Source organism: Siniperca chuatsi, linkage group LG12, assembly GCF_020085105.1.
Source record: "Siniperca chuatsi isolate FFG_IHB_CAS linkage group LG12, ASM2008510v1, whole genome shotgun sequence".
Taxonomy (NCBI): domain Eukaryota; kingdom Metazoa; phylum Chordata; class Actinopteri; order Centrarchiformes; family Sinipercidae; genus Siniperca; species Siniperca chuatsi.
In genome coordinates this window covers 27,922,269-27,945,302 of record NC_058053.1, presented here as the reverse complement: position 1 = coordinate 27,945,302, position 23,034 = coordinate 27,922,269, and the positions used below count along the sequence as shown (strand labels likewise).

General features: G+C 43.2%; 1 protein-coding gene across 3 annotated transcripts; it reads right to left on the bottom strand.

Annotated features, from left to right (window-relative positions):
• Window positions 1-1,895: 1,895 nt before the first annotated feature.
• On the bottom strand, window positions 1,896-22,463 carry itm2bb (integral membrane protein 2Bb). Of its 3 annotated transcripts, none has more exons than XM_044215828.1 (7): window positions 22,230-22,463; window positions 8,234-8,365; window positions 6,444-6,512; window positions 4,816-4,965; window positions 4,182-4,292; window positions 3,459-3,609; window positions 1,896-2,776 (listed from the first exon to the last, which is right to left on the bottom strand). In XM_044215828.1, exons 1-7 carry the CDS (start codon window positions 22,311-22,313, stop codon window positions 2,688-2,690), a joined length of 786 nt encoding a protein of 261 aa, XP_044071763.1. In that variant the 5' UTR covers window positions 22,314-22,463; the 3' UTR covers window positions 1,896-2,687. The 3 variants fall into 3 exon arrangements, with proteins under 3 accessions (XP_044071763.1, XP_044071762.1, XP_044071764.1); XM_044215827.1 differs by having other exon boundaries at window positions 8,201-8,365; window positions 22,230-22,462; XM_044215829.1 differs by lacking the exon at window positions 8,234-8,365 and having other exon boundaries at window positions 22,230-22,462.
• Window positions 22,464-23,034: the final 571 nt, after the last annotated feature.

Genomic DNA, 23,034 nt, shown 5'->3' with positions numbered 1-23,034 from the left:
AGTTTGATGGAAGTCCGACATGTTGTGTAATTTCCTGTTGTGTTTTTTTGCGTCCTAACTGCTAAAAACAGACTGCGGCAGTTAGGATGTAGTACGCGCAGTACAGAATTAGATTTAGGACACAGTCGCTCTGCTTTCACACGAAACACCGGTTGGTTTCGCCAAGCCAAGAGATTTTGGTGATAAGCGATCGGACTTTTGGTTGTGCTGGTTCACTTATTAACGAGATCCAACAGGTAAACCAGACAGCTCGTTGGCACTAGGCTAGCAGTTTCCCCCTGCTTCCACTCTTTGTGCTAAGCTAGGCTAAACACATCTTGAGGGGAACGTGAATGCTGTGAGACGGAGAAGGGAACATTTGGCAGGATTCATCCTCTGGGGAGCATGAGCATCTGTTCCAGGTTTAAAGACGAGCCAGCCAGCGGTTGTCGAGATGTTTCAGTGCGGACCGACCGACCGGCCAACAAAATAAACTTTAATTAGGGAAACTTTAGGTACCCGAATCATCATTTACAAGCACTATGTTACAAGCATTTGCTACAAAATGTACTTTAATATCAAAAGGATAATATCAGATTTTATAAACTGATCACGTTTTGGATGAAAATCTTAAATCTGCAAAGTATCCAGAAACTACAGCTGTCAGATAAATGTGCTCAAGTAGCGGAAGTACCTAAAAACCCTCCTACTGGACTGTAACTGTACTTAGTTCCTGTCCAGCACCGACTGTTTGATGCGTCGTCTTGTCCGAATCCAAGTTTTCCACTTCTGTAAAGCACTTTGTGGCTGTTTGGAAAACTGCAGTTAGTATATAAAGAAAATCTTTTTTTATTGAAGAGTGGCCGACTGCAGTTTGTCGCTTCCACAGAGATACGACAGCGTGCTGCTCCCAACGACCTTCCCTCTGATCCTTCAAGGTGACACTCCGCTGCTAACCACCCGGCCCATTTCCCATGATCCCCCTGGGCGAGGTCCCTCTGATTAGTATGTAATCAAGGACAAATTTCCACTGTGATCAGATGACAAGCAGGCTGAGCGCCCACTGTGACAGCTGATCCGGGGTCAGTCCTCTGAGGTGACGGCTGCAGCCCAGCGGAGTCACTACGTTACACACAGTTAGCATGTTTCCCAACATTCACCCTTTATGATGACACTATAAACATTGTGTACTAATCAGTGGTGGAAGACGTACTCTGATCACTCACTTCAGTAAAAGTAGGCTACCAAAACAGAAGAAGCAGAAGAAGAAGAAGAAGCAGCAGAAGAAGCAGAAGAAGCAGCAGCAGAAGAAGAAGCAGCAGCAGCAGAAGCAGCAGAAGAGCAGCAGAAGCAGCAGAAGAAGCAGAAGAAGCAGAAGAAGAAGCAGCAGAAGAAGCAGCAGAAGAAGAAGCAGCAGAAGAAGCAGCAGCGGAAGAAGCAGAAGAAGAAGCAGCAGAAGAAGCAGCAGAAGAAGCAGCAGAAGAAGAAGCAGCAGCGGAAGAAGCAGAAGAAGAAGCAGAAGCAGAAGCAGAAGAAGCAGCAGCAGCAGAAGAAGCAGAAGAAGCAGCAGAAGAAGCAGAAGAAGCAGAAGAAGAAGCAGCAGAAGAAGCAGCAGAAGAAGAAGCAGCAGCGGAAGAAGCAGAAGAAGAAGCAGAAGCAGAAGCAGAAGAAGCAGCAGCAGCAGAAGCAGCAGCAGCAGCAGAAGAAGCAGAAGAAGCAGAAGAAGAAACAGAAGCAGAAGAAGAAACAGAAGCAGAAGAAGAAGAAGCAGAAGAAGAAGCAGCAGCAGAAACAGAAGAAGAAGCAGAAGAAGCAGCAGAAGCAGAAACAGCAGAAGAAGAAGAAGAAGCAGCAGCATGCTGGCAGCTTAACGAGGACTTCAATGAACGATAGCTTGGAAGGAAAACAGACGGCGCTTTTGTTTTTTCTATTTTGTTTATTGTGTTGGTCTGTTCATATCTTTAGAGATTATATACACAAATTAGTACAAGAGTTATCCAAAAAAAAAATATTACACATTCAAAAAAAGACAGAAAACCCTTGAGAAAAAGATTTCAACATAAGCTTGTCTTCCTGTGAACTCTCTCTTCTGATGATTTTATTCTTACATTTCTTTTGCTTTTCTTGTTGAATACTTTTACAGACTTCCTTTTAAAGATTAACATTGAGAAGCACATGTCCACACTCTTATTTTAAGATCATTTTCCACTTAAGAAAGAACAGGTGCAGTGTATTAATAGCTACAGCAGACAAAATACAAAATAAAGTCACGTGGACTGATCTGTTTAAAAAACAGAAAGAGTGGTACAAACGTTGCCCTTTCTCTTGAAATCTTATGTTTGAACTGAAAGAAAGGCAAACTAAATTTACCCCCGTCTATCAAGATTAATGTTCATGCTGTAATTGCAGTTATTTTTGATTAAAATAATTTACTTATTTATACCGAGCTGACTTTAAGCTAGTTATTTTCTGAAAAGATAACGTTTCCGAGAAGATCCCCGCACAGAAAGTGGAAAAATACACAACTCTTAACCTTTTTTTAATTTTCACAATCAATGAATATTTACCAAACAGTTTCACATTTCGCTCCTCTCACTCACTCAAACTACCTGAAGTAAAGGACAGGAAAAAAAAGACGTGAGGATTAAAAACGCAGAACTCACTGCACGCCAGTGACTTTAAGAGCAGTTGTGAGGCGACGAGGTCTCTTAAGGCTCACAGATCAGAGTTTCCACCACAAACTGGCTCTCAAAGTGGCGAATCTTGTGGCAGTTCAGAGCTTCACGCTTCTGCATACCTGTAAGACGAGCAGAGAGGGTTAACAAGGAATAAAACACAAGTCGGATCACCTGTGAAGCTTCACAGGTGAGTTCAGACAGCAGCAGAAGTGGATGTTAGAGGAGGTGTGATTGCGCACAGACACAGTTCGTTGTGGTTTGCTGCAAACTGAGGTGAAGTCGCAGATACTCGAGTCGTGGCTCGCCTCCTAGTGGACACGTACATCATAACCCAAATCCGTACTGGTATAGTAGAAACACACACGGCAAAGCGTCCGAACGACACTTCTGTACGTTCGCTTACGTGCAGCCTGGAGGAGCATACTTCCAGTTTAAGCTAGCTTGTTAGCCCGGTCGCTAACTGGAGTTAGCGTTAAATTCCCCCAGTTGAAGACGCATTTATACTCCTGTCTACTAACTGTGTGTAAACAGTCTCTGTTGTGGAGCAGTTTATATACTCAATGACACCGGAGGGTGACACACAGCTAACAAGCTACGACAGCTTCCTCCATTTTGGACTCAATGGTTCCCTCAAAGGTCAGCTCTGTCACGACAGCTTGCTATTGGTCAGCGGTGCAAATTCAAAGTCAAAGTTTAGCGTTTTCAGCAGCCATTTACCTCAGTAACTTCTTCTGTTCAGTTACCTCTAAATGGCGAGTTATCTCAATAAACAAAAAGGACCGAAAGACTTCCTGTGCCTACCCAGAATCCTGTCTCGGCGCTGCAGCTTGTAGGTGTCTTTGCCGCGGCAGAGGTTGTAGATGAAGTAGCCGAGCTGGTCGACCTGCTCCAGGCGCTCGGTCACAATCATCTCCTCGTGGACCAGGTAAGACTGAGGCAGGTAGGTGCCGGCCTGCGCAGAGAGGGAACAAATAATAATAATAATTAATACATAAACACCATTGATGACTAACTCCAAATAAAGAGCTTAAGCTGCCTCCTCAGGACAGATTCAAACATTTATTTTTAGTATGTGCATTAAAATCACTTAATTTACACCCTTTGCAGAAGACACCCTGTCTTATTGTCCTATTGTTCTTTAACTTGTTATTTGCTGGTTTTACCCGTTTTAATGGTTTTTTATTTATTGTTTCTTATTGTTTTAATTGCTTTTGTGTGTTCCTGAATTTTATGGGAGTCCATTAAATATGACCAGCCTGCAGCTGGTTAGCTTAGCTTAGCATAAAGACTGGAAACAGCTAGCCTGGCTGTGTCCAAAGGTATCGAACGTCTTAACTCATCTAACTCGCTACAAGAAAACGAAAAAGCTTATTTCCCAAAATGTCGATCATTTCACAACAGAAGCTGCAGTTCAAGCTTCAACTTTGCAGTCTGTCATAACCAACAAAGACTTAATTAACTGTTAATTAACAAAGTTTCTTTGTCTTCAGTGAAGCTCTGGGTTAAAAGGTGAAACTCGGTTACCTTGACGTTGACGAGCAGTTCCAAAAAGTCTTTGGGGGGCATGACGATGGAGGTGTTGAGCGGGATGACGTAGCACTTGTTCAGACTCAGATCCAGGTAGGCGGTCAACCTCTGAGACAGAAGAGAAACATTTACAGACCAAGAAGACTAGCATTTACAAAAGCTGTATTTTTTTTAATTTTTAAATAAAAAACAAACAAACCTATTTTTGTGAAAATATAAATCCCATAAATTATGCCAATGACAGAGAGAACCAGGCTATAATTTGGAACAGGCTTATATTAGAGACAGGCCTTTATTGCCACTTTCCTTTCACTTTTCCATTTTTGCTGATCAGTTTTAATCTACTCGTCACTTCCAGCTGATTTTTCACATTAAAAGTCTTCCAACCTGCCCGTTATTGGTAGACTTTTAATGTGAAAATTCCACAGGAAGTGTTGAGTTTCATTGACAGCTGCCATTATTTGAATATCGGGTTCATCATGTGAGAATTTATGGTAAAAATCTCTTTCATACAGATCCTGGTCTACTGATAATCAATTAATCATTCAAGTCATTAGTGATTCAAACAGGAAACAGCAGGGGATCTGTGACGAGAGGGGCGGAGCTTCGTCAGCCGTCCGAGGCGTCTCACCCGCTGGAAGTCGTGGACGATGTCTGCCGGGTCTCCGTCGTCGAACTCGGGCACGGGGACGTTGATGAGCTCCACCTGCTCCCTCTCCAGCACCTGGATCCTCTCCTCCAGCTGCCGCAGGTGGAACTGGCTTGGCAGCTCCACCTCCACCTACAAACCAGTCCAGCCAGTTAATCAACCGGTCACACGGCCGGTTATTTGTCACTGCCATTGTTCACCTGCTGAATGACCTGATATATGTCTGTTAATCCACAAAGTAGCTGCTTAAAGGGCGTTTGCTGTAGTTTTAAACCACCTGCTGTTACCACGGTAACCACGGTCGCCGCCAAATCAACCAGGACTGAAATCTTATGGATTACAACTTCAGGTATTTCCCACAAACAGAGTCCAATAAATCACTAAACGCAGCTTTTTATATCAGAGGTTTGGCAAGTTTTAGCCCATTTACTACAAATTTAATGAAATCACAGTAACCACTCTGCTGCGTTTCAGAAACTAATGTATTTCTATTGTTTCAGGTAGCCATTGATTTCCATACATTTTCATATGATATAAAAACTTGCGTGAGTTGTGAACATTAAATCTGCAATAATTTTTGTAGGGCTGCAACTTCATTATCGATAAATCTGCCAGTTATTTGCAGACGTTTCAGGTTGAGCTCATTTTAACTGCTTTATATCCTGTTGGGTAGTTTAACCTGCAGCAATGCATCATGGTCTATAAGGTCATCGCGTGTTTGCAGCGATGAACCACGTATCTCTGAAAAGTCTTCCTGAGCTCAGAGAAACAGCCTGTTTTCAGCTCTGTGACGATGCTTTTCCCAGCTGATCCGAGGGGGGGTTAAAGAGTTTATTCAGCTTCAGGAGGAGGAGAGTTTCCTCAGCACATGAAGGAAACTCTTCATCCTTCAGCTCGTCACGAACACCTGGAGATACGAGGTTTCCACCGGACAGGAAGGGGATGAAACACTGTGATCTGAATATAACTGAAGTCAGACAAATGCAGTAAAAAGCACAATATCTGCCTCTGAGATGTGGTGGAGTAGAAGTATAAAGCGGCAAGAAAAGAAAAGAAGTACCTCGAATTTGTACTTAAGTACATTACTTGAGTAAATCTACTTAATTAACATATTCGCAGTAGACAAAATCACCAGTAGCAGCGAACGACTCGATGGGCACAGTACTTTCTCGAGTGCTAGCATGGCGCTCGTGCTTATGAGATTTCATGTGAGAATCCGTCGCTTACCGTTGTTCCAAATTCGAACGTTTTGCGACGGAGTTCACATCGCACCTCATTCGAATCTCTGCATTACTTTGTATTAAATTTGCATTACCGTGGCTGAGCCTGCACCGCTTGCTCGCAGCTTGCTCGCGTTCTTTGCGTTTCCCCACAAATCGGAAGCTGGGTGAACACGTTCTTCTTCTGGGTTAAAATGCGGATCACGGCCTGTACACAGCGCGCACTACCGCCAGCTACCAAGCGGAGCGTACGCTGCCTATTTAACATACAAACAGATATTAGACGTTGTGGGAGTTGTCATTGTTGTGAGATATAAAAATACAGGTAATACAAAGAAACACTAATTCATTCTGATCAAATTAAATGCCTCCCCTCCTTCAGTGTCATACCTCCTCCTCCTCCCGCATCATGAAGTCCTCCTCACGGTAGTTCACCCCGCACACAAACACCTGGCCCTCCTGCAGGGACGAGACGAGGAAAAGACTATTACAGCAGATATGAACGCATGTCAATGTGCTCAGGCTGTAAATTGTAGCGTCGCCTGCTGTACTGTAAATGCGACATTTCTTATGCGGTTTAAAAACTCCCAATATTCGCATAACAGTAGCGGATGGAAACGTGCATAAAATCACCTTTTTCTCTGTGCAGATTTTCTGAAAAATCGGTTAAAATTGACACGACATTCGGATGGAAACCTGGCTACCGATACAACACAGTGTCTTTGTTAGTGTTGGGCTATATAAGAATAATAAACTTCAGTACAGAACGTGCAGTAAAAAAAGAAAATGAAACAGAATATCGACAATAAAATAAGACAGAGGAGTAAAATAAACAAATAAAACACATACGACATGGCAGAACTGCAAAATCAGGGTTTCTGCAGCGTTCACTAAATTAAATGTTAAACTTCCCCCCGATTCATGCTGAGGTGGCTAACACTGTCATATCTCTGGTCGTATTTAAGCCACTGTATGGCTTCAAATGAGTTACCAGGACCGTTTTATGGTAAAATCGGATTTGCAGGATTTCTGCATCAATGTGATGACGTCTTCTTGATTTTTCTCATTTGCCAAAAAGTAAATTAAAAAAAAGAAGACGTTCCCATTTGGTTATTTTTATCTATTATGTTTCTCATCAGAAAGATTTACTGTATCTCAGCCTGTGTTAAACGCACTGCTCGAAACTCGGGAGTCACATTTAAACCAAAATACGCGATGTTATCTTTTCCTACCTTGACCTTCGCTGTATCTTGCTTCTGATCTTTTCTTACTGCCGTGTGAAGAACTTTGTAACATGAAAAGTGAAATGTAAATAAACTTGTCAAATGTCTCGTTTTGTCCGAGCGGCAGATATTAATCTACTGTAATCTCAGACAAGGAAAAGCAGCCAACTCTCCCATCTGAGAAGCTGAAACCATCAAATATTTGATTGAAAAATGACTTAATTAAGTTGATTGATTACTGCGTTTAACTTCTTCCCTTTACTTTGATATAAACTGACTTGACTACCTTGGTATCTGCCGTATCCCTAACGTTATAGGCTCCATAGCTACGCCGTAACCTATAAAGCACGACTACGCAGCCGCCGTAACTCGTGTGGCTGCTGGTGTGGCTTATGTTTGTGTTAAATGCCACCAGAGTAAAAAAAAGGAAGAAATACTGCAAAGTTTACCTGCTCCGACATGTCGGGTTTGTCAGTTCACCTTTTCTCCTGCGAGATGTGATTAACATTTCGCGTCTTCCCGTCCCCGTGCCTTGAATGTGGAATTTATGTCGCTTTTGTCTTTAAATGTGCGAATGAAAATGAAGCTTTGAATCGAAGCGCATCGTTTCAAATGTATCTGCACCGTTTCTACGTGTTGTGAATCGTCTCAGAGGGAGAGTTATTATTATACCCTAACACTGATGTTTTTATTTTCACGTTTACTTTATCTTTATTTATTCTACGCCTGTTTGTTGTGAAGCCTGTGCTGTGTCGTCTCCAGAGGACTTCGGCTGCTTTATAAGTGGCTAACTCCTCCAGGGTCTTGGCATGAAAACAAGCAAACATTAAAGCTGTGTGAGTTGTTCTGCCTGAAGTCTAAACTGCCTTTAAAACCCTTTGTTTCCATCCACATCCTTTGATATTTGCTTATCGTTCAGTTTACCTCTTCCCACCCTCGTTGGGGCTGCCTGCTCACCTCCAGGATGTAGTAGCGGTACAGGTACGCTCCTCCAACCACCACTCCAGACAGCATGAGGGCGAGCCCCAGGCACATGCACCAGCACCAGGCCCGAGACTGCTGACGCACCAGCAGGGCTGCCTCGGCATCCTGCAGGAGAGAGAAGACGGCCGATCAGACGTGACCGAGGTGCCACCATGTTTGTTCGTTCAGGGGTCAGAGACGCTCTCCCTCGACCGCGTGATTACAATTAAATCCTGCAAGGAAGCAAAGGCGCTCTCAGGCCGACACGTGCCCGATTATCATCATCGATCACTCGCTGGTGATTTCTCCGCTTCCACTCTTTCGTTCGCCAGTACTTTCCGCAGATTTATACATTCACTCCGGGTATTTTATCCACATTTACTCCTCAGTCCTTTGCCATCCATGCAGCATTTCTGACCCCGTGTCAAGCGAATGATTTCAGATTTGCTGACATGTGTTAACATCCATCCATCCATCCATTTTCTACCGCTTGGTCCCGTTAGGGGTCGCGGGTGACTGGAGCCTATCCCAGTGACTTTGGGCCTTAGGCAGGGTACACCCTGGACAGTGGCCAACTCGTCGCAGGGCTAACACAGACACAGACAAGGACAGACAACCATTCACTCTCACATTCATTCAATACGGGCAATTTAGAGTTATCAATTAACCTACACATGTCTTTGGACGGTGGGAGGAAGCCGGAGAACCCGGAGAGAACCCACGGTAACACGGGGAGGACATGCAGACTCCACCCAGAGAGATTGCGTGATGTTGGTCTGGTCCGGGAATCGATCCCACGAACCCACGATCTCCTTATTGGGAGGCAGGAGCTTTAGCCGCTCTGCCACCGTGCAACATGTGTTAACATTCAAATGCAAAATGCGTGCAAGTTGTGCACCGCATGTCCACGTGGGCCCGATTCCAGACCTCTGAACCGCTGCCTCTTTGTTCAATTTCTCCGTCTAAATTTCTCCGCCCTAAAGTAAAGAGCGTATCTTCTCTGCCTCGTCTCCGATTTGTTCAATTTCATTCAACGGATGAGGTGAAATTAAAATTCTGTTTGATCATCGGGTTTTAGACTTACAGAATGCCACACAACACGAAGCGTTTTGCCGTTTGAAAACAAAAAGACCTGCGAGAGGATGAAATGATAGACCGTGCTTCTCCGGCGGTGCCTTCATGTGGTTTTAGTGGATGCGGCTAAAAAGTCCTGCCAATATATAGATTTTAAACGCAGATAAGACTCCTAGTAAACAAACAGGGCTACATGAACAGCCCCTGGCTCCTGATCTGCTCTCCAGTTGTCAGCTGTTTGGTTATTTCTTGCATGAACTGAGGTAAAAAGAAGCATCGGAGGCCGAATGAGGTTTACACATATGCAGAGACGTTCCCCTTCCCATCCCTCTCTGCTGCCTTAACTTTCCTCAAATCGTTTTACACGCATGTACATATATTCATACCTGTACTGCCTTTCCAAATGTAAAGTGAGTAGTACTCCTCCCCCCCCGAAGTGATTTCGTTGGCGAAGCTGAAACCTCCTGGTGCTGAAAACAGAAAAAGCTTTCTGAGACGGGAGAAACTCCGCCGGAGGGCGACGGGAAGATAAAACAGCCAGGAATCGTTAACGTTTCCGAAGCGCTGCTGCTCGGCCGTTGGTTTCCTTTGATCACATCTTTTTAAAACTGGTGTTAAGCCTGAAAACAAAACCTGTGATCTCACGTAAAGAAACACTGACAAAAGCACTTCACACTTTATTTTCAACACACACTGAATCCACTTAAATGCTGGTGTCAAGTATGAGTCGCTGTTTCTAGACTACATCTGCCACTAGATGCTGGGCTGCAACTGATGATTTCAATTAACCGATCAATCGGTCTACAAAATGTCAAAACTAATGAAAACTACTCATCACAGACTCCCACTTCAAACGGCTGGTTTTGTCCAGAAGGTATTAAGAATTTATTATTATATAAAAACAGAGGAACGCAACAAGACGGCACATTTGAGAGACTGGAACCAGAGATTTTAATAGAATTTTTGCTTAATAAACTACTTAAAACGTATAATTGATTATCAAATTTGTTTTAATTTCAGCCCTAAAGTAAAGAGCGTATCTTCTCGAAATATGGAGATAGAAATTTGCATCTTGCATATTTTGATCACCTGCAAGTGACCAAGTTCAATCTTATTATTTGCCTCGGCTGCATGACTTTACTTTTCGATAACTGCCCGGCTTGCTGCGGACGGTCCCTTCCATATGAACTAGTGATGCTAAACCACAGGAGACGCCCCATGAGCCGCCATTTACTTTCACCAATGTTGTGTGACTCACAGTTGGAGCTCTTCTTCTTCTTGAATAATCAGTACAAATCCTAAAAACATAAAAAAAAGATGAGAACTATGACACCCAAGGCATCGACATCTTAAACAGTCGATGGAAAGAAAATTCATCTGCAACTATTGTGAGGCTCGTTCTGTACATTTAAACGCCTGAGGGGTCCGATCGTTTCTGACGGTCTAGAATTAACTTTCCCACAATGCCAAACTTCACGGCACTTGGACACAAACGCTTCTATCTCTTATTCCTGTGCGGTCGAACGGGCGGCACAAAACAGGAACAGTCGCCGGGGACGGCAGGAAACCGCACAAACTGAAAACATCTGCCCTCGCGGTACGATTGCTCGTTATGATCAAACAGCCTCCTGCAGTGAAAGTGGCGTCTTACGGACCCTTTACATGCTTCTATATATCTCGCAGTAACAGGTCTGCAAACAGCGCACGATGAAACGGCATTTACTTTGAGACCAGGGGGATTATATTGTGTTATTTACGGGCGTCTCTCTGTCCCCGCTGGGCCTGCGGATCCTCTGTTCAGCCCATATTTCCTGACATCAGCAGACAGTCGACCTCCAGTTTAACATTCACATTTGAATTTTCCGTCTGGTCAGTAAAACAACACCATATGGGAGAACGCAGCTTCTACAACTTGATGAATGTGGGGCTTGAGTCAGCATTTCCTGGGCAGAAATAATAATAAAAAATAAAAAAAAGACACAACACAACCTCAGGTAGAGGAGGAAACTGCAGACGTTTTTCACAAAGAGCAGGGCGGCAGCTCAAAAAAAACCCGACAGTCAGCCCTTTCTGACCCTCACCTCACTTTATAAACAGCAACCCAAACGTTGTGCAACGGCCGAGGAGGAACGTTGAGAAAAGAGGAAGCAGAGAACAGCTGTTTACCGCATGAGGCGGCAAAATATGAGAAAAAACAAGAGGAAGTGAGGGCGAAACCTTTAGAGAGCAGAGAGGCTGAGAGAGTGCGTTTGGCTGGCCGACGGAGACGCTAAAAGGGAACGTTTCCCGAGGCTTTTCTCCGTCAGCTGTAACGCTCGGGGTCGTCTCTGCTGAGCGGAGGTTTGTTTCAAATCACTCGCACGTCTTCTGACTTTGAGGGACGGAAAGAGGAAGTGAAAGCAAAACAACACAGAAAAGCAGAAGGGGATGTTTCCACTAACTGAACGCCCTCAGCTCGGTTTACTTTTAGAGACTCTCTGGCCCCGAACCGGGCCTGTCAGGCAGGCGGCGTACCTCCGGCAGCCAACACAGGCCAGCCTTTTATTTCTAGTTTGAGGTAAGCAGGCCAGATTAAAAAATGTGTCTGAATATCAGTGTGTAACACAGGTCTTTACAAAATGTAACCTAGGAACACGAGTCCCAATCCAAAAAGGATCCAGTCAGAACCGACCCCCAGTCCCAAACCCTGGGAGCAGCATGACGGCGGTGGACCCGGTCTCACGGTATTATAAGCCTTCAAACTCACTGATCTATTACTCAGACTGGACTTCCTCGCTAGTGTCCTCCTCCATTTTATTTATTCACCTACTTTACTGAGAGGTCAACCGGTCCAGCTGACCGTGGGTTTTAAGAGCACCCTGTTCTGGACCACAAGGTCCACTTCAAACCGCTCTGCTGCGCTTGTAGACTGTAAATTTGGCGTTTGAACGGATAACTACAGGTGGAATATCTGATGTTTTCCCACGTTGAAACCGACAGCGAACAAAAACGACGGCCGCAGATTCCACCGCAGTGATCTTCCCGTTTCACAACCGTCTCCTAAAACTTCACCGACAAGAGCCGACAGGCCTTCAGACGAACGTTTCGTAACTTCAAAACACACACACACACACACACACACACCTCTTTAAAACACACTCATACATCAACACAGTGAAGTGTGCTGACGTCACACACAGCTGGAAAAATGTGTTTAGTCGGAAACGCGCACACACACACACACACACACACACACACACACACACACACACACACACTCCGGGAACAGAGAGATGGATTTTCATGATCATCTGATCAATTAAGTGCATTTTTGGATGATGAGGCTGCAGCTAAAGATTATTCCCATTACTGGTAAAATAATTAAATAAATAAAAAGAGAAAAAGGCACTTCACAAGCTTCCAGCGCCCAACGGTAACACCTTCAAATGCCTTAAAAAAGTAATAATCTTTATATTTAATTATATAAAACAGAGAAGCAGCCGCACCTCTGAGAGGGGTTTGTACTTTTAACTGATAAGCTACTTAAAATGTTTAGTTTTCTACTCATCATTATCATCATCAAGTAGGGCTGAAACGGATCAGAGGAGTAAAATAATGTTCTGACAATTCATAACTTTCTGGGCTGCAACTCACGATTATTTTCATTAATCGATTAATCTCCCAGTTATTATTTTTTCCCCAGGTTAAAAAAAAATCGATTAAAGAGCTCAACGCCACTTATTCAAATTGCCTGTTTTATCCGACCAACAGTCCAAAAGATCCAAAGATAATTAGTTAACTATCAGATGTGACAGAGAAAAGCATCGAATCCTCCCACGGGGGAAACTTTTGTCTCGATCAACAGTTGCAGATTCATTTTCCGTCGATCGACTACTCGTTTCAGCTCTCCTGCAGACACCCGAGGTTCGCCAGCAGGGGAAATGGCTGATCACGCAGCCTTGTGCCAACGGTTAATGTACAGGAACCGGTTCCCCGGAGTTCGGCCCTTTTTGTATCTCCACAAAAACGTACAAACAGCCTGAAACTGCCAGCTTCGATTCACTTCCTCTTGTGTTCCCAGGAGTTCCCCTCCTCTGTCCCACTCGGGGAGGAGGGAGGAGGAGGAGGAGGGGGTTACTTTCCTGTGAACTGTTGGTTTGGTTTTTGTGGCAGAAATCCCCCAGTCTGGTCCGCTGGTTCATGTGGGCTGCATTCACATCACACAGTCAGGCCACAACCGGGATCAATGCCTGTCTTTGTGTGTGTGTGTGTGTGTGTGTCTGGATGAACCAACCAGACACCACATGAAATCAGCCACAACAAAAACATTTTCCAGGGAGTTAAGTTTTCGTGGATTCCCACGTGGTCTGAAGGTCAGGTTCAACGCTGGCATCGAGTCACAGAGGGTTTGTGGGAGTTTTCTGACTGCGGGGAAGGAGTCTCTTCTGTGTTATAACGCTGTGAACATATTAGTTAAAAACAGCCGCGACCACCAGGCAGAGGGCCTCGGCCACAATCCAGTAGTACCATTCACTCGTTTTTAGGGTTGCAACTATCGATTGTTTCCTCTCTTTGTTTTTAAATGAATCAAGTCATCGTTTTGTCTAATAAATGTCCCGTTAATTCCCCCGCAGCCCGAAGTGATGCATTTAAAGTCGCTTGTTTTATTTGACCAACAGTCCAAAACCCAAAGAGATTCAGCGTCACTGACACAAAACTGAGAAACGTCCTCGTGTTTGAGGAGCTGGAACCAATTTGGCATTTTTCACCAGTGAAAGAAAGTCTTGCCGGTTCATTTTCAATCCAACTAATCGATCACTAATCTGCTGCTTTTTTTTTAGGAGAATCGTATATCGTGATATGATGTGTGATATTTGTGTTATCGTCCTACAAAACGCCGACAAAAGCGAACAACGAGAAAGCGGAAATTAACACCAATGAAGATTCGTTACTGACACGTTTGTAGTTCTTTGCTTTGAAACATAAAATATTTATCTGATGTCAATATTTTATTATTTCCTTTTGTCATCTGACGTAATTTCCACAGTTTGTCCGCCACGTTGAGTTCTGCTCACTGTTATTAATTCAGAAGTATCTTTTGTTGTCACATTGACCCGTTTGATCGGTATTTTGTCTCTTTTGAGGTGTTTGCTTTAAGATTTGAATTCTCCTGAAGTTTATCCTCTTTTGTCTGGATTTTATTTAGCTTTTTTATAACTGAGGCTTTTTGTTTTTCCTCACTGATAATCAGCGCGCAGGTACATTACTAATCTCCGCCTCCCGATCCTAAACATGGTTCAGTCTTCTGGTAAATGACTTAAGCGGATCAGCCTGGATCCTGAGCGTCGGTCCACCTGAGAACAGCTTGTGTTTCCGTCTCTGTGGAGACAGGTGAGTATCAGTGTCCGGGACAGAGGTTTAGTTTCAGCCCGCGGCGCCACACGACGCTCCGTCCTCTCCTCCGTGAGGGCCGACACTTTCGGTGAAGCCTGAGGACAGAAAGACACCGAGGACACCGGAGCAAAGCTTAACCGGACAAACCCTCTTTAGTCTGCGCCTTTGTCACAAGCTGGCTGCCGTCAAACTCGTCCACAGCAAACTGCAGACAAACTAAATCTAATTCACTAATTAAAAAATAAAATGGAAGCTAAAACTGAGGTTAAACCGCAATATTTCATCTCCTCTTTCATCTTCTTCGTCATTAAACCTGCTCGACTAAAAACGTGTAACGACCAGTGCAGTTTGTAGCAAACTTAAGCTACGACTAAATCTAAACTGTAAAGGTTTTATCAATTTAAAAAAATAAATAAATCACAAAAATAATTATAAAAGCATAAAATGATTTTACAAAAGTAGAACTAGAATAACTGCGGGCTGCAACTAACAATTATTTAACATCGATTAATCTGCCAATTATTTTCTCAATTAAAATCGATTAACTGTTTAGTGTCTAAAAGGGCAGAAAATAGTTTTTAAATGTCTTTTGACGAGCTGTTTCTCTGACTATCACGTGCGACAAAAGAAGAAGAAAATCGTCGCATTTAAGAGGCTGGAACCAGCAAATGTTGGGCACTCATCGTTTGAAAGATGAAACGATCGATTGTTGCAGATTAAATTTCTTTCAGACAGACTAATCGATGAATCGTTGCAGCTTTAGACGTCACATGCGTCTCGCAGTTGTCTGCATCACGTCGTGGTCTGGGTGCTGTGTATGTGTGGTTATGGGGAGCAGTAGCTCTGCAGGTCTGCGCTGGGTGAAGGGTGTCTGTGCGGGGGGAGGCGGTCTATCTGCCTGGCTGGTTAATCTTCCCTCTTGTTGAGTTTTAGCGGCCGGCGCCCTGCAGGAGACGGATAAAGCTCTCCGGCTGAGTCTCTATCCGACTCATTAAACCATAATCCTTCTCCAGCAGCCCGAGAGCCTCCGAAGACAATCGGAGGACAGGCAGGCGGACGGCGGCGCGAGGAGACGACCGGGGCCGTAACCCGGAGACGCAGGTCTGTCGGCCGGTCCGCCAGGTGAAGGTCGCAGCGGCAGAACTGTCATCACCGTCACCTTTACTCCTAAAAAGACCCAACTGATGCCGTTTGGTCGGACTGTACAGTCAGCAAGCCGAGGTCAAACAGTGATTTGCATTCAGAAAGTTTCTGGCAGCCAGAGATGGAATTAATTTCCATTTTATTTCCATCTTTGAATGAATCACCTGCTACCTGCTGCAACAACAAGCCCCAACCAACTTCTCACAATCACAACTTCCTCATCACGTAAGATGAGGAAAAGCTTTAGAAGCTGGAACTGGAGAGCGTTTGGATCGACTGACCGACTGACCGATTGATCGACTTCCGCTCTGAAAACCTGTAGCGATGTAGTGCAGCGCACCAGGTGACGGGTTACCTGTAAAAAGCGCTTTCTAAACAGCAAAAAAAAAAACCACATTTCAGCGCGTACAGCCAACTGGCAGCTCGAAGCGGACGCTCGAGGACTGAAGACTGACCCGAAAACGTGACGCGTGGATTATTCCTGTCATCGCGCAACAGGAACAAACGGAGGTGTGGAAGTTACCTGCCAACAAATGTCCAAAATCTGACCCGTCTGAATCTTTGTCTGGAAACACATTAACACTTGCTAACATTTCATAAACCGACCATGTTCATATCAGGAGACGTTGGCATGAAAATCAACAATTATATATTATATATATTAACAAACAATCCTTCCAACTGGGGGCGCAACTAACGATTATTTTCATAATCGATTAACTGATTAATCATTTGGTCTATGAAACAATGCCAACCACAGTTTCCTCGAGCCCAAGGTGAAGCCCTCAAACGTCTTGTTTTGTCCGAGCAACAGCCGAAAAGCCAAATATATCCGGTTTACTGTGACGTTTAGACAAAGAAAACTGGAGACCGTTTGGCATTTCTGCTTGAAAAATGACCGAAGTGATTATCCTATTATTATTAAAACAGTTGCAGATTAATTTGTAATTCTGTTAACTGACTAATCTACTTCCAACCTTACAAAAAAAACACCTGTTGTCATGATTTAATATTTAAAAAAAATGACTGATGATTTAATGCTCAGAAACATACAGCTTTTATGGTAAAATCCTACTGAATACAACAGGAATTTAAGATGAAGGACATTAAGATCATCCGTTGTTCCACCAGCTGACAGAGTTTTGAGTATACAAGCTCTTAACCTGCACGTATAAAAATAAAGCTTCAGCGGAGCGCAGTGACAGGAGGTCGCCGGCCGCCAGCGTCTTAATAAAGCTGCATCAGGCGGTCTCGGACTATATCTGGCTCCGGTACTGCAGCTCCTGTAAAACCACATTTATAGTCCTCCAGTTTACAGCGACCTCAGCGCTCCAACAAGAAGCTGTTCACTCCGCTGGACACTAAATTAATTAACTCAAAAATCTTTTACACGACAACTTACTGATTATCAAACTTCATGCTTTGATTTCTGAATTAAGTGAAGCATCTTAAAAAGGTAAAACAGGAAACTCGTGATGGGAAAATATAATCGTTTTTGACATTTTAGAGACAAAATAATTAACTGATTAACTGACCAAACCAAACAAAAACCAGGATAATTCATAATCAATAATCACTCAGCAGGTTTATCTCCTCTGAATCACAGGAGTTGCTGCTGTCGCCCAATCAGGCTCCAGTATTGTGCGAGCGCCTCTGTTGTAATAAAATAAAATAATAATCAGATGTTATAAAGGAGTTTGTCCTTCCTGACTTGTGGCTGGGGTATTGTTTGAAATGTTTTGATATTGGTGCCGATACATTAATCAAGCTTCGTTATCAATACAGATTAATACCTGACTTTATGGGCCAACATAAAGTTTACTGTTGTACACGAACCCGAGTCTACAATTCACAAAATGATTAAGTAGTTCAACAATACATTTTCATAGTTCTTGTTTGTATATTTCCAAGAATCTGATGAATATTTTAACACTTTCAGTCAACTCAGTGGCGCAAAAAAGTCCAGCGAGAACGCGTAACGAGCGCCGCCCACGCCTCGCCGTCGTGTCCCGCCGCCTGAACGGTAACCTGCAGCGGGCCGAGCTGCTGATGTGATCTCCACCACACCGAGCCGACAGCCGAGCTGCTGACGTGTTAATGCGCTGCGGGATAAGCTCGGCTGTTCCTCCGACGCTAACCTTCAGCTGAGCTGTCTGGAGGTTATTTTCAGCGTTTTCTCTATGGGACTTCTGCACAGAAAACAAGGCCTGGCGACTTCAGTCATCAATAAACATCTAGGCTATTTTGCGTACTGCTGAAATAGTTAATAAACATACTAGTCTGTGATAGATAATCAATCCCACATGTAACAATAGATCATTTAATTCACCGTATCAATTAAAATTAGCTTACAGCTTCTCAATGTCTTTGGGCTCTGCTTACTTTTAACACGAATCTGTCAATATTTTTGACATTCTAAACTAAATAATAGAGCAAAAAAGTAAGCAACAGATGAATTAATAAAAAGGTCAAGTAAAGCTGCACACTTTAACCAAATGAAGATTACGAGACTTTTTAAATGCTTTCTGGCAGAAACACAGAAAACAGAAGCTGACAAGTCATTGGCTCTTTCTAATTAAGCAGAGCTCGTTAACGGCCGGATCTATAAATGAGCAGAATCGGCACAGCAGGAAGTCAAACTGCGTTTAGTAAATAAGATGCTGATCCAGCTGAGTGGACGCAAAGCACAAACAGACCTGATCGATCGCTCTACGGCCTGAGGTTTGGGCTTAGATCAATTATTAGAAGACTTTAGGAACTCCACGAGGTGATCTAAGTGAGTAAATATGAAATAAACATGCAGCAAATTCAATGTTATACCGGGTGGTGTATACCGGTACATTCACTCAAGTACAATTTTGAGGTACTTGTACTTTACTTGAGTATTTACTTTATACTTCACAGCACTGCTACAATTCAGAGGCAGAGATTACACTTTAGCGATATAAATCAACAAATACATTACGATATTAATAGATCAATAAGAACTTTACAAGCTAGTTTATAAAGTAATATATCTAAAATATATATAAATTAATTAAAAGGAGCTCCACATTCAGCAGCTGCAACATTAGAGTGATGAACACATTAATGCATCACTAATTACAATCCAAAAATATAATATATATGATTCTGAAACGGGCCGTTCTGCATAACGAGTACTTTTACTTTTTGTACTTTAAGTGTATTTTTGATGCGAATACTTTTGTACTTTTGCTTAAGTAAAACTTTAAAAGCAGGACTTTTACTTGCGACAGTACTTCTGCACCGTGGTGTTAGTGCTTTTGCTGAAGCAAAGGGTCTTCCAGCGCTGCCGAAGTCCAGAACCAGAACTTCGTGTTCAGCAGGAAGAAACCTGCATCCCCGTTTGGCTCCCGGCTGCAGTCCGAACACCCGACGTGGCTTCCTCGGGGAAGAGCTAACCCGAGCATGTCCACATGCTTAGCCTAAATGTTTAGCTTGGCGACAAGCCGAAGCTTCGGCCGATCGGTCGGACGCTGTTTCACTTATTAAAGAGCGACTCAAACAGCCTGAAGAGGAATAAAAACAACACAATCCCGACTGATGAAGCTCAGTAACACGGAGACGACGACGCACGGCGTGCAGACACACCGGGAAACAACAACAGTAACAGCTTTAAATAACAGCGTCTGTTTCTCATCACACAAAACATTTATTCGCACCGCCGCTCTGTGAGAGGAAACCGGGGATTTCTTTTAAAAGCAAAGGAAAGCGGAAGAGAAAGAGAAACCAAAGATCATTTCAGGTCAGGAGAAAACGAAAGCTAGAGCTGAAAACAAACCTGCCTTGGATCTTCATCGAGACCGTTTAGCCGACTCATGTTTCACTTCGCAGTTCGGTGGACTAAACACAAGGCGCCTCCTTCGCTCCACTGAATCTGAATCCAATCGTGACAACAAGAACGGGACTCCCGCTCCTACTAACACGAAGCACGACGATGCACGCGATGTTTCAGGTGAATCAGAAGTTCACACAAAGCCAGGGCTCGCGGCGGCGGCGGCAGCCATGACACTCTGCTCGCCGCTTCCCGAGGCAGGAAGCGGCGAGCAGCGGAAACTTTCCCAAAGTGGATCAGGCTGATCACGCGATTGACCACTCCCACTAAATATGTAAACGAGCTCTGAATAAACTGTGCTGGTTCTTTTCTCGATTGATCGTTCTATTAAAAAGAAAAACAACGTAGCCATCACACTCGATGAGGTGACATCTTTAAAATGTCTCGTTTTGTCCGACCAGCGCCCCAAAACAAGAAGATATTTAATCATTTTTGCTACTAAATGAATTAAATGATTAAATCGACTCTCAAAATGGCTGTCGATTGATTTTCTGTCGATCGACTGATGGTTTCAGCTTTAAAATTTACTGCTGAACTTTAATCTTTTCAGCTCCATTTCAGGATTCTGGTCAGCGATACGACGCTTTACCTGACCGCGCTGCCCCGCAGGCGCATGCAGATAGACTTCAGCGATAAATGCGATAATAGTATTTCTGCAACAATATGAAACGTGCGACGTCAGACGCGTTGTGGGCGAACAATGCTTTCCAAACCGCCGTGCCTTTTTTTTTTTTTTTGAGCATTTTGAACACAGAGAATCGGCCGTGTTTGCACCCACTTCAATGCCCAGAAGGAAAACATTAAGCTCTGGTTATCAAGATAAGAGTCAGTCAGGCTGAAACTCAAAGGGGGACGGGGGGGGGGGGGACCAACCGGGACTACCACTGCACAGTCTGCAGCCGCAGTAACCACACAGGAACCACATCACACACAACCAGGGTGAAGCCAAGAAATGTCACGTCTCTATGAATAACCTGTTTACCTAGAGCTACGCTTCTTATCTGTCTTTAACTGTCACAAAGCACGTGTTGTCCTCGGCGACACGGCTACCGTCCATGCCGTCACGTCTACGCGGCGCTCTGGAGTCGGCGTCACCCTGCAGAGAAATTAGACGTCTCTCGACCTGCTTTACAGGAGTGAAATAGAAACACGGCAGCTTCTTTCGAAACAGGGTGGAGGCTGAACGGGCGGAGGAGGACTTTACCCAGAGACAGGCAACACGCCCCTGCAGTTAAAAACCCCCAGTCAGCTTTAAACGGCTGAATTATTCATCCAATTAGTTTGAATTAAAGTGCAGTTTTGTTACACAGTCACGCTAAATGTTGAAATTCACAGCAGCAGTCACACACCTAAAATTACTCTTTATGTTTCTTTTAAACTTTTAATGACGTCTTCCAGTTTTCCAAAGCATTTCAATCCTGGATAAGGGGTTAACAATTTCGTAACTTCTCCAGGACTCCTACATAAAAAAGGTGAACTTGTGACGGGACGGGAAGCTCGCTCTTTGTCTGTAACAAACAGAGAAACTCACCGGTCTTCTGTAAAGACCAAACTCTTCATTTCAAAATGTGGAAAAGAAAGTTAACGGCCACGGCAAAAAAAAAAATGTACTTTGGACTTTTGCATGTGATTGATGGACGTTGCACCACCTTTTATAAAAAAAAAAAAAGGTGACGCACCCTTCGCGAGGAGCAACAACATAAAAAAAGGTTAGAAACTGGTTTTTCTGTCAAATGAAGATCACAGAGAAACAGGAGACGAGACAAAGCAGCTGAAAGACAACGAGACGACACATTAAACATTCAGGACAGACAGAAAAGTGGCCTGATGTTAGACTTGTGACATCTCAGACAGCTAAAATGATTAGTGGAAAAGCAGGAAATCAATAGCCTTCAATTTTCAAGCAATAAATAATAATAATAATAATAAAAAACACTTGGTGATTTCAGCTTCAGAAAGTTACTTATTTACCTCAGCACACTTCCTTTTGTTTTCTGGCTGACAGGTTGCAAAACAATAAAAAATAAAACTACTGAAAGCACAAAACAATGTTCGTTGCTGCCTTTTTTTTTTTTTTAAACTGTGACCATAAACTAACAAAGTTTCCTCCTTTTACCAAACTAAAAAAAAATAAACTGTGCTTCAGGTCTTTTACCAAAGATAGACAAATTACAAAAAAAAAAAGGTACAGAATTTACATAATGAATTTCTCTAAATGGCAGTAGACACGTTAACTATATAACTATATAAATAATATATTTATCAAATATATTTATCAAAAGGGGGGAAAAACACATTAAACGCCACGCGAGGAAGCAGCCAAACACAAACAATGTAATGTTAGTATAACACACTTAAAAAAAAAACTTTAAAATACTGCAGTCGCCTTTTTTAGGTGTGTACAAGTTGCAGAAACAGTGGGAATATATGGAGAGTTTAGCTAAACAACAGCGCTGAGTGTCTGCACGTTTATTTGAACTGCGTCTTCTTCCTCCGAGCCGAAAGCTAACTCAGCGCTAGCTCAGTTAGCCATTTTCTACTCACTTTGTCCTCCTCGGGGATAAGAGTTTCGGCGTCCTTTTTCACATCTTTCTGTCCCAAAGCGGAGTTAAAAGACACTTTAACCATCCTGGAAGAAACGCCGACACACTCCGACCGGGAAAAATTAACGATAAAGGAGCTGTAAAACAGAACAAAACAGAAGATTTGCTCCGAAGTAAAGTGGACGCACTTCTCTCCGGCCAAGTCTGATCTGCTGTGAGAGCAGCGGCGTCAAGCCGGGCGGAGGCGCGCGACGGCGCTTCCGGCTGGGATTCAAAATAAAAGCATAACCTGGCAACACTTCCTGTATGAGCTGAGGTGAGAGAAGTGCGCAGAATTTCACTTAATATTCCCAAAAGTACACATTTCTCCTCTCACCTGTAGAGCTGTTTACCCAGCTGGATTGTTTTGGTGTGACTTACCAATAATATTATTACATTGTATTATTTTTGCCTGAACTGGCTGTTTATTTTATCGCTTTTGTGTATTTTATGTGTTTTATTTCTTTATATTTCGTCATTCACTGTGGTATTTTATTTCTCTTGTTGTGAAGCACTTTGTACTTTGTTTTGATAAGTGCTCTATGAATAAAGTTTTATTATTTATTATTATTTATTTTTATTATACCGTATTATCATCATCAACCGGCAAACCCACTTTGTACTTCACACTTAATTTAATTTTATACTTATACCCACTTAATTTATTTCCTGACCTGTATTATAGTGTATCAGAATCAGAAATGCTTTATTGATCACCTTTACGTCAGTGCACACAGGAAGAGAAGTACTAAGCAAAAAATATAATA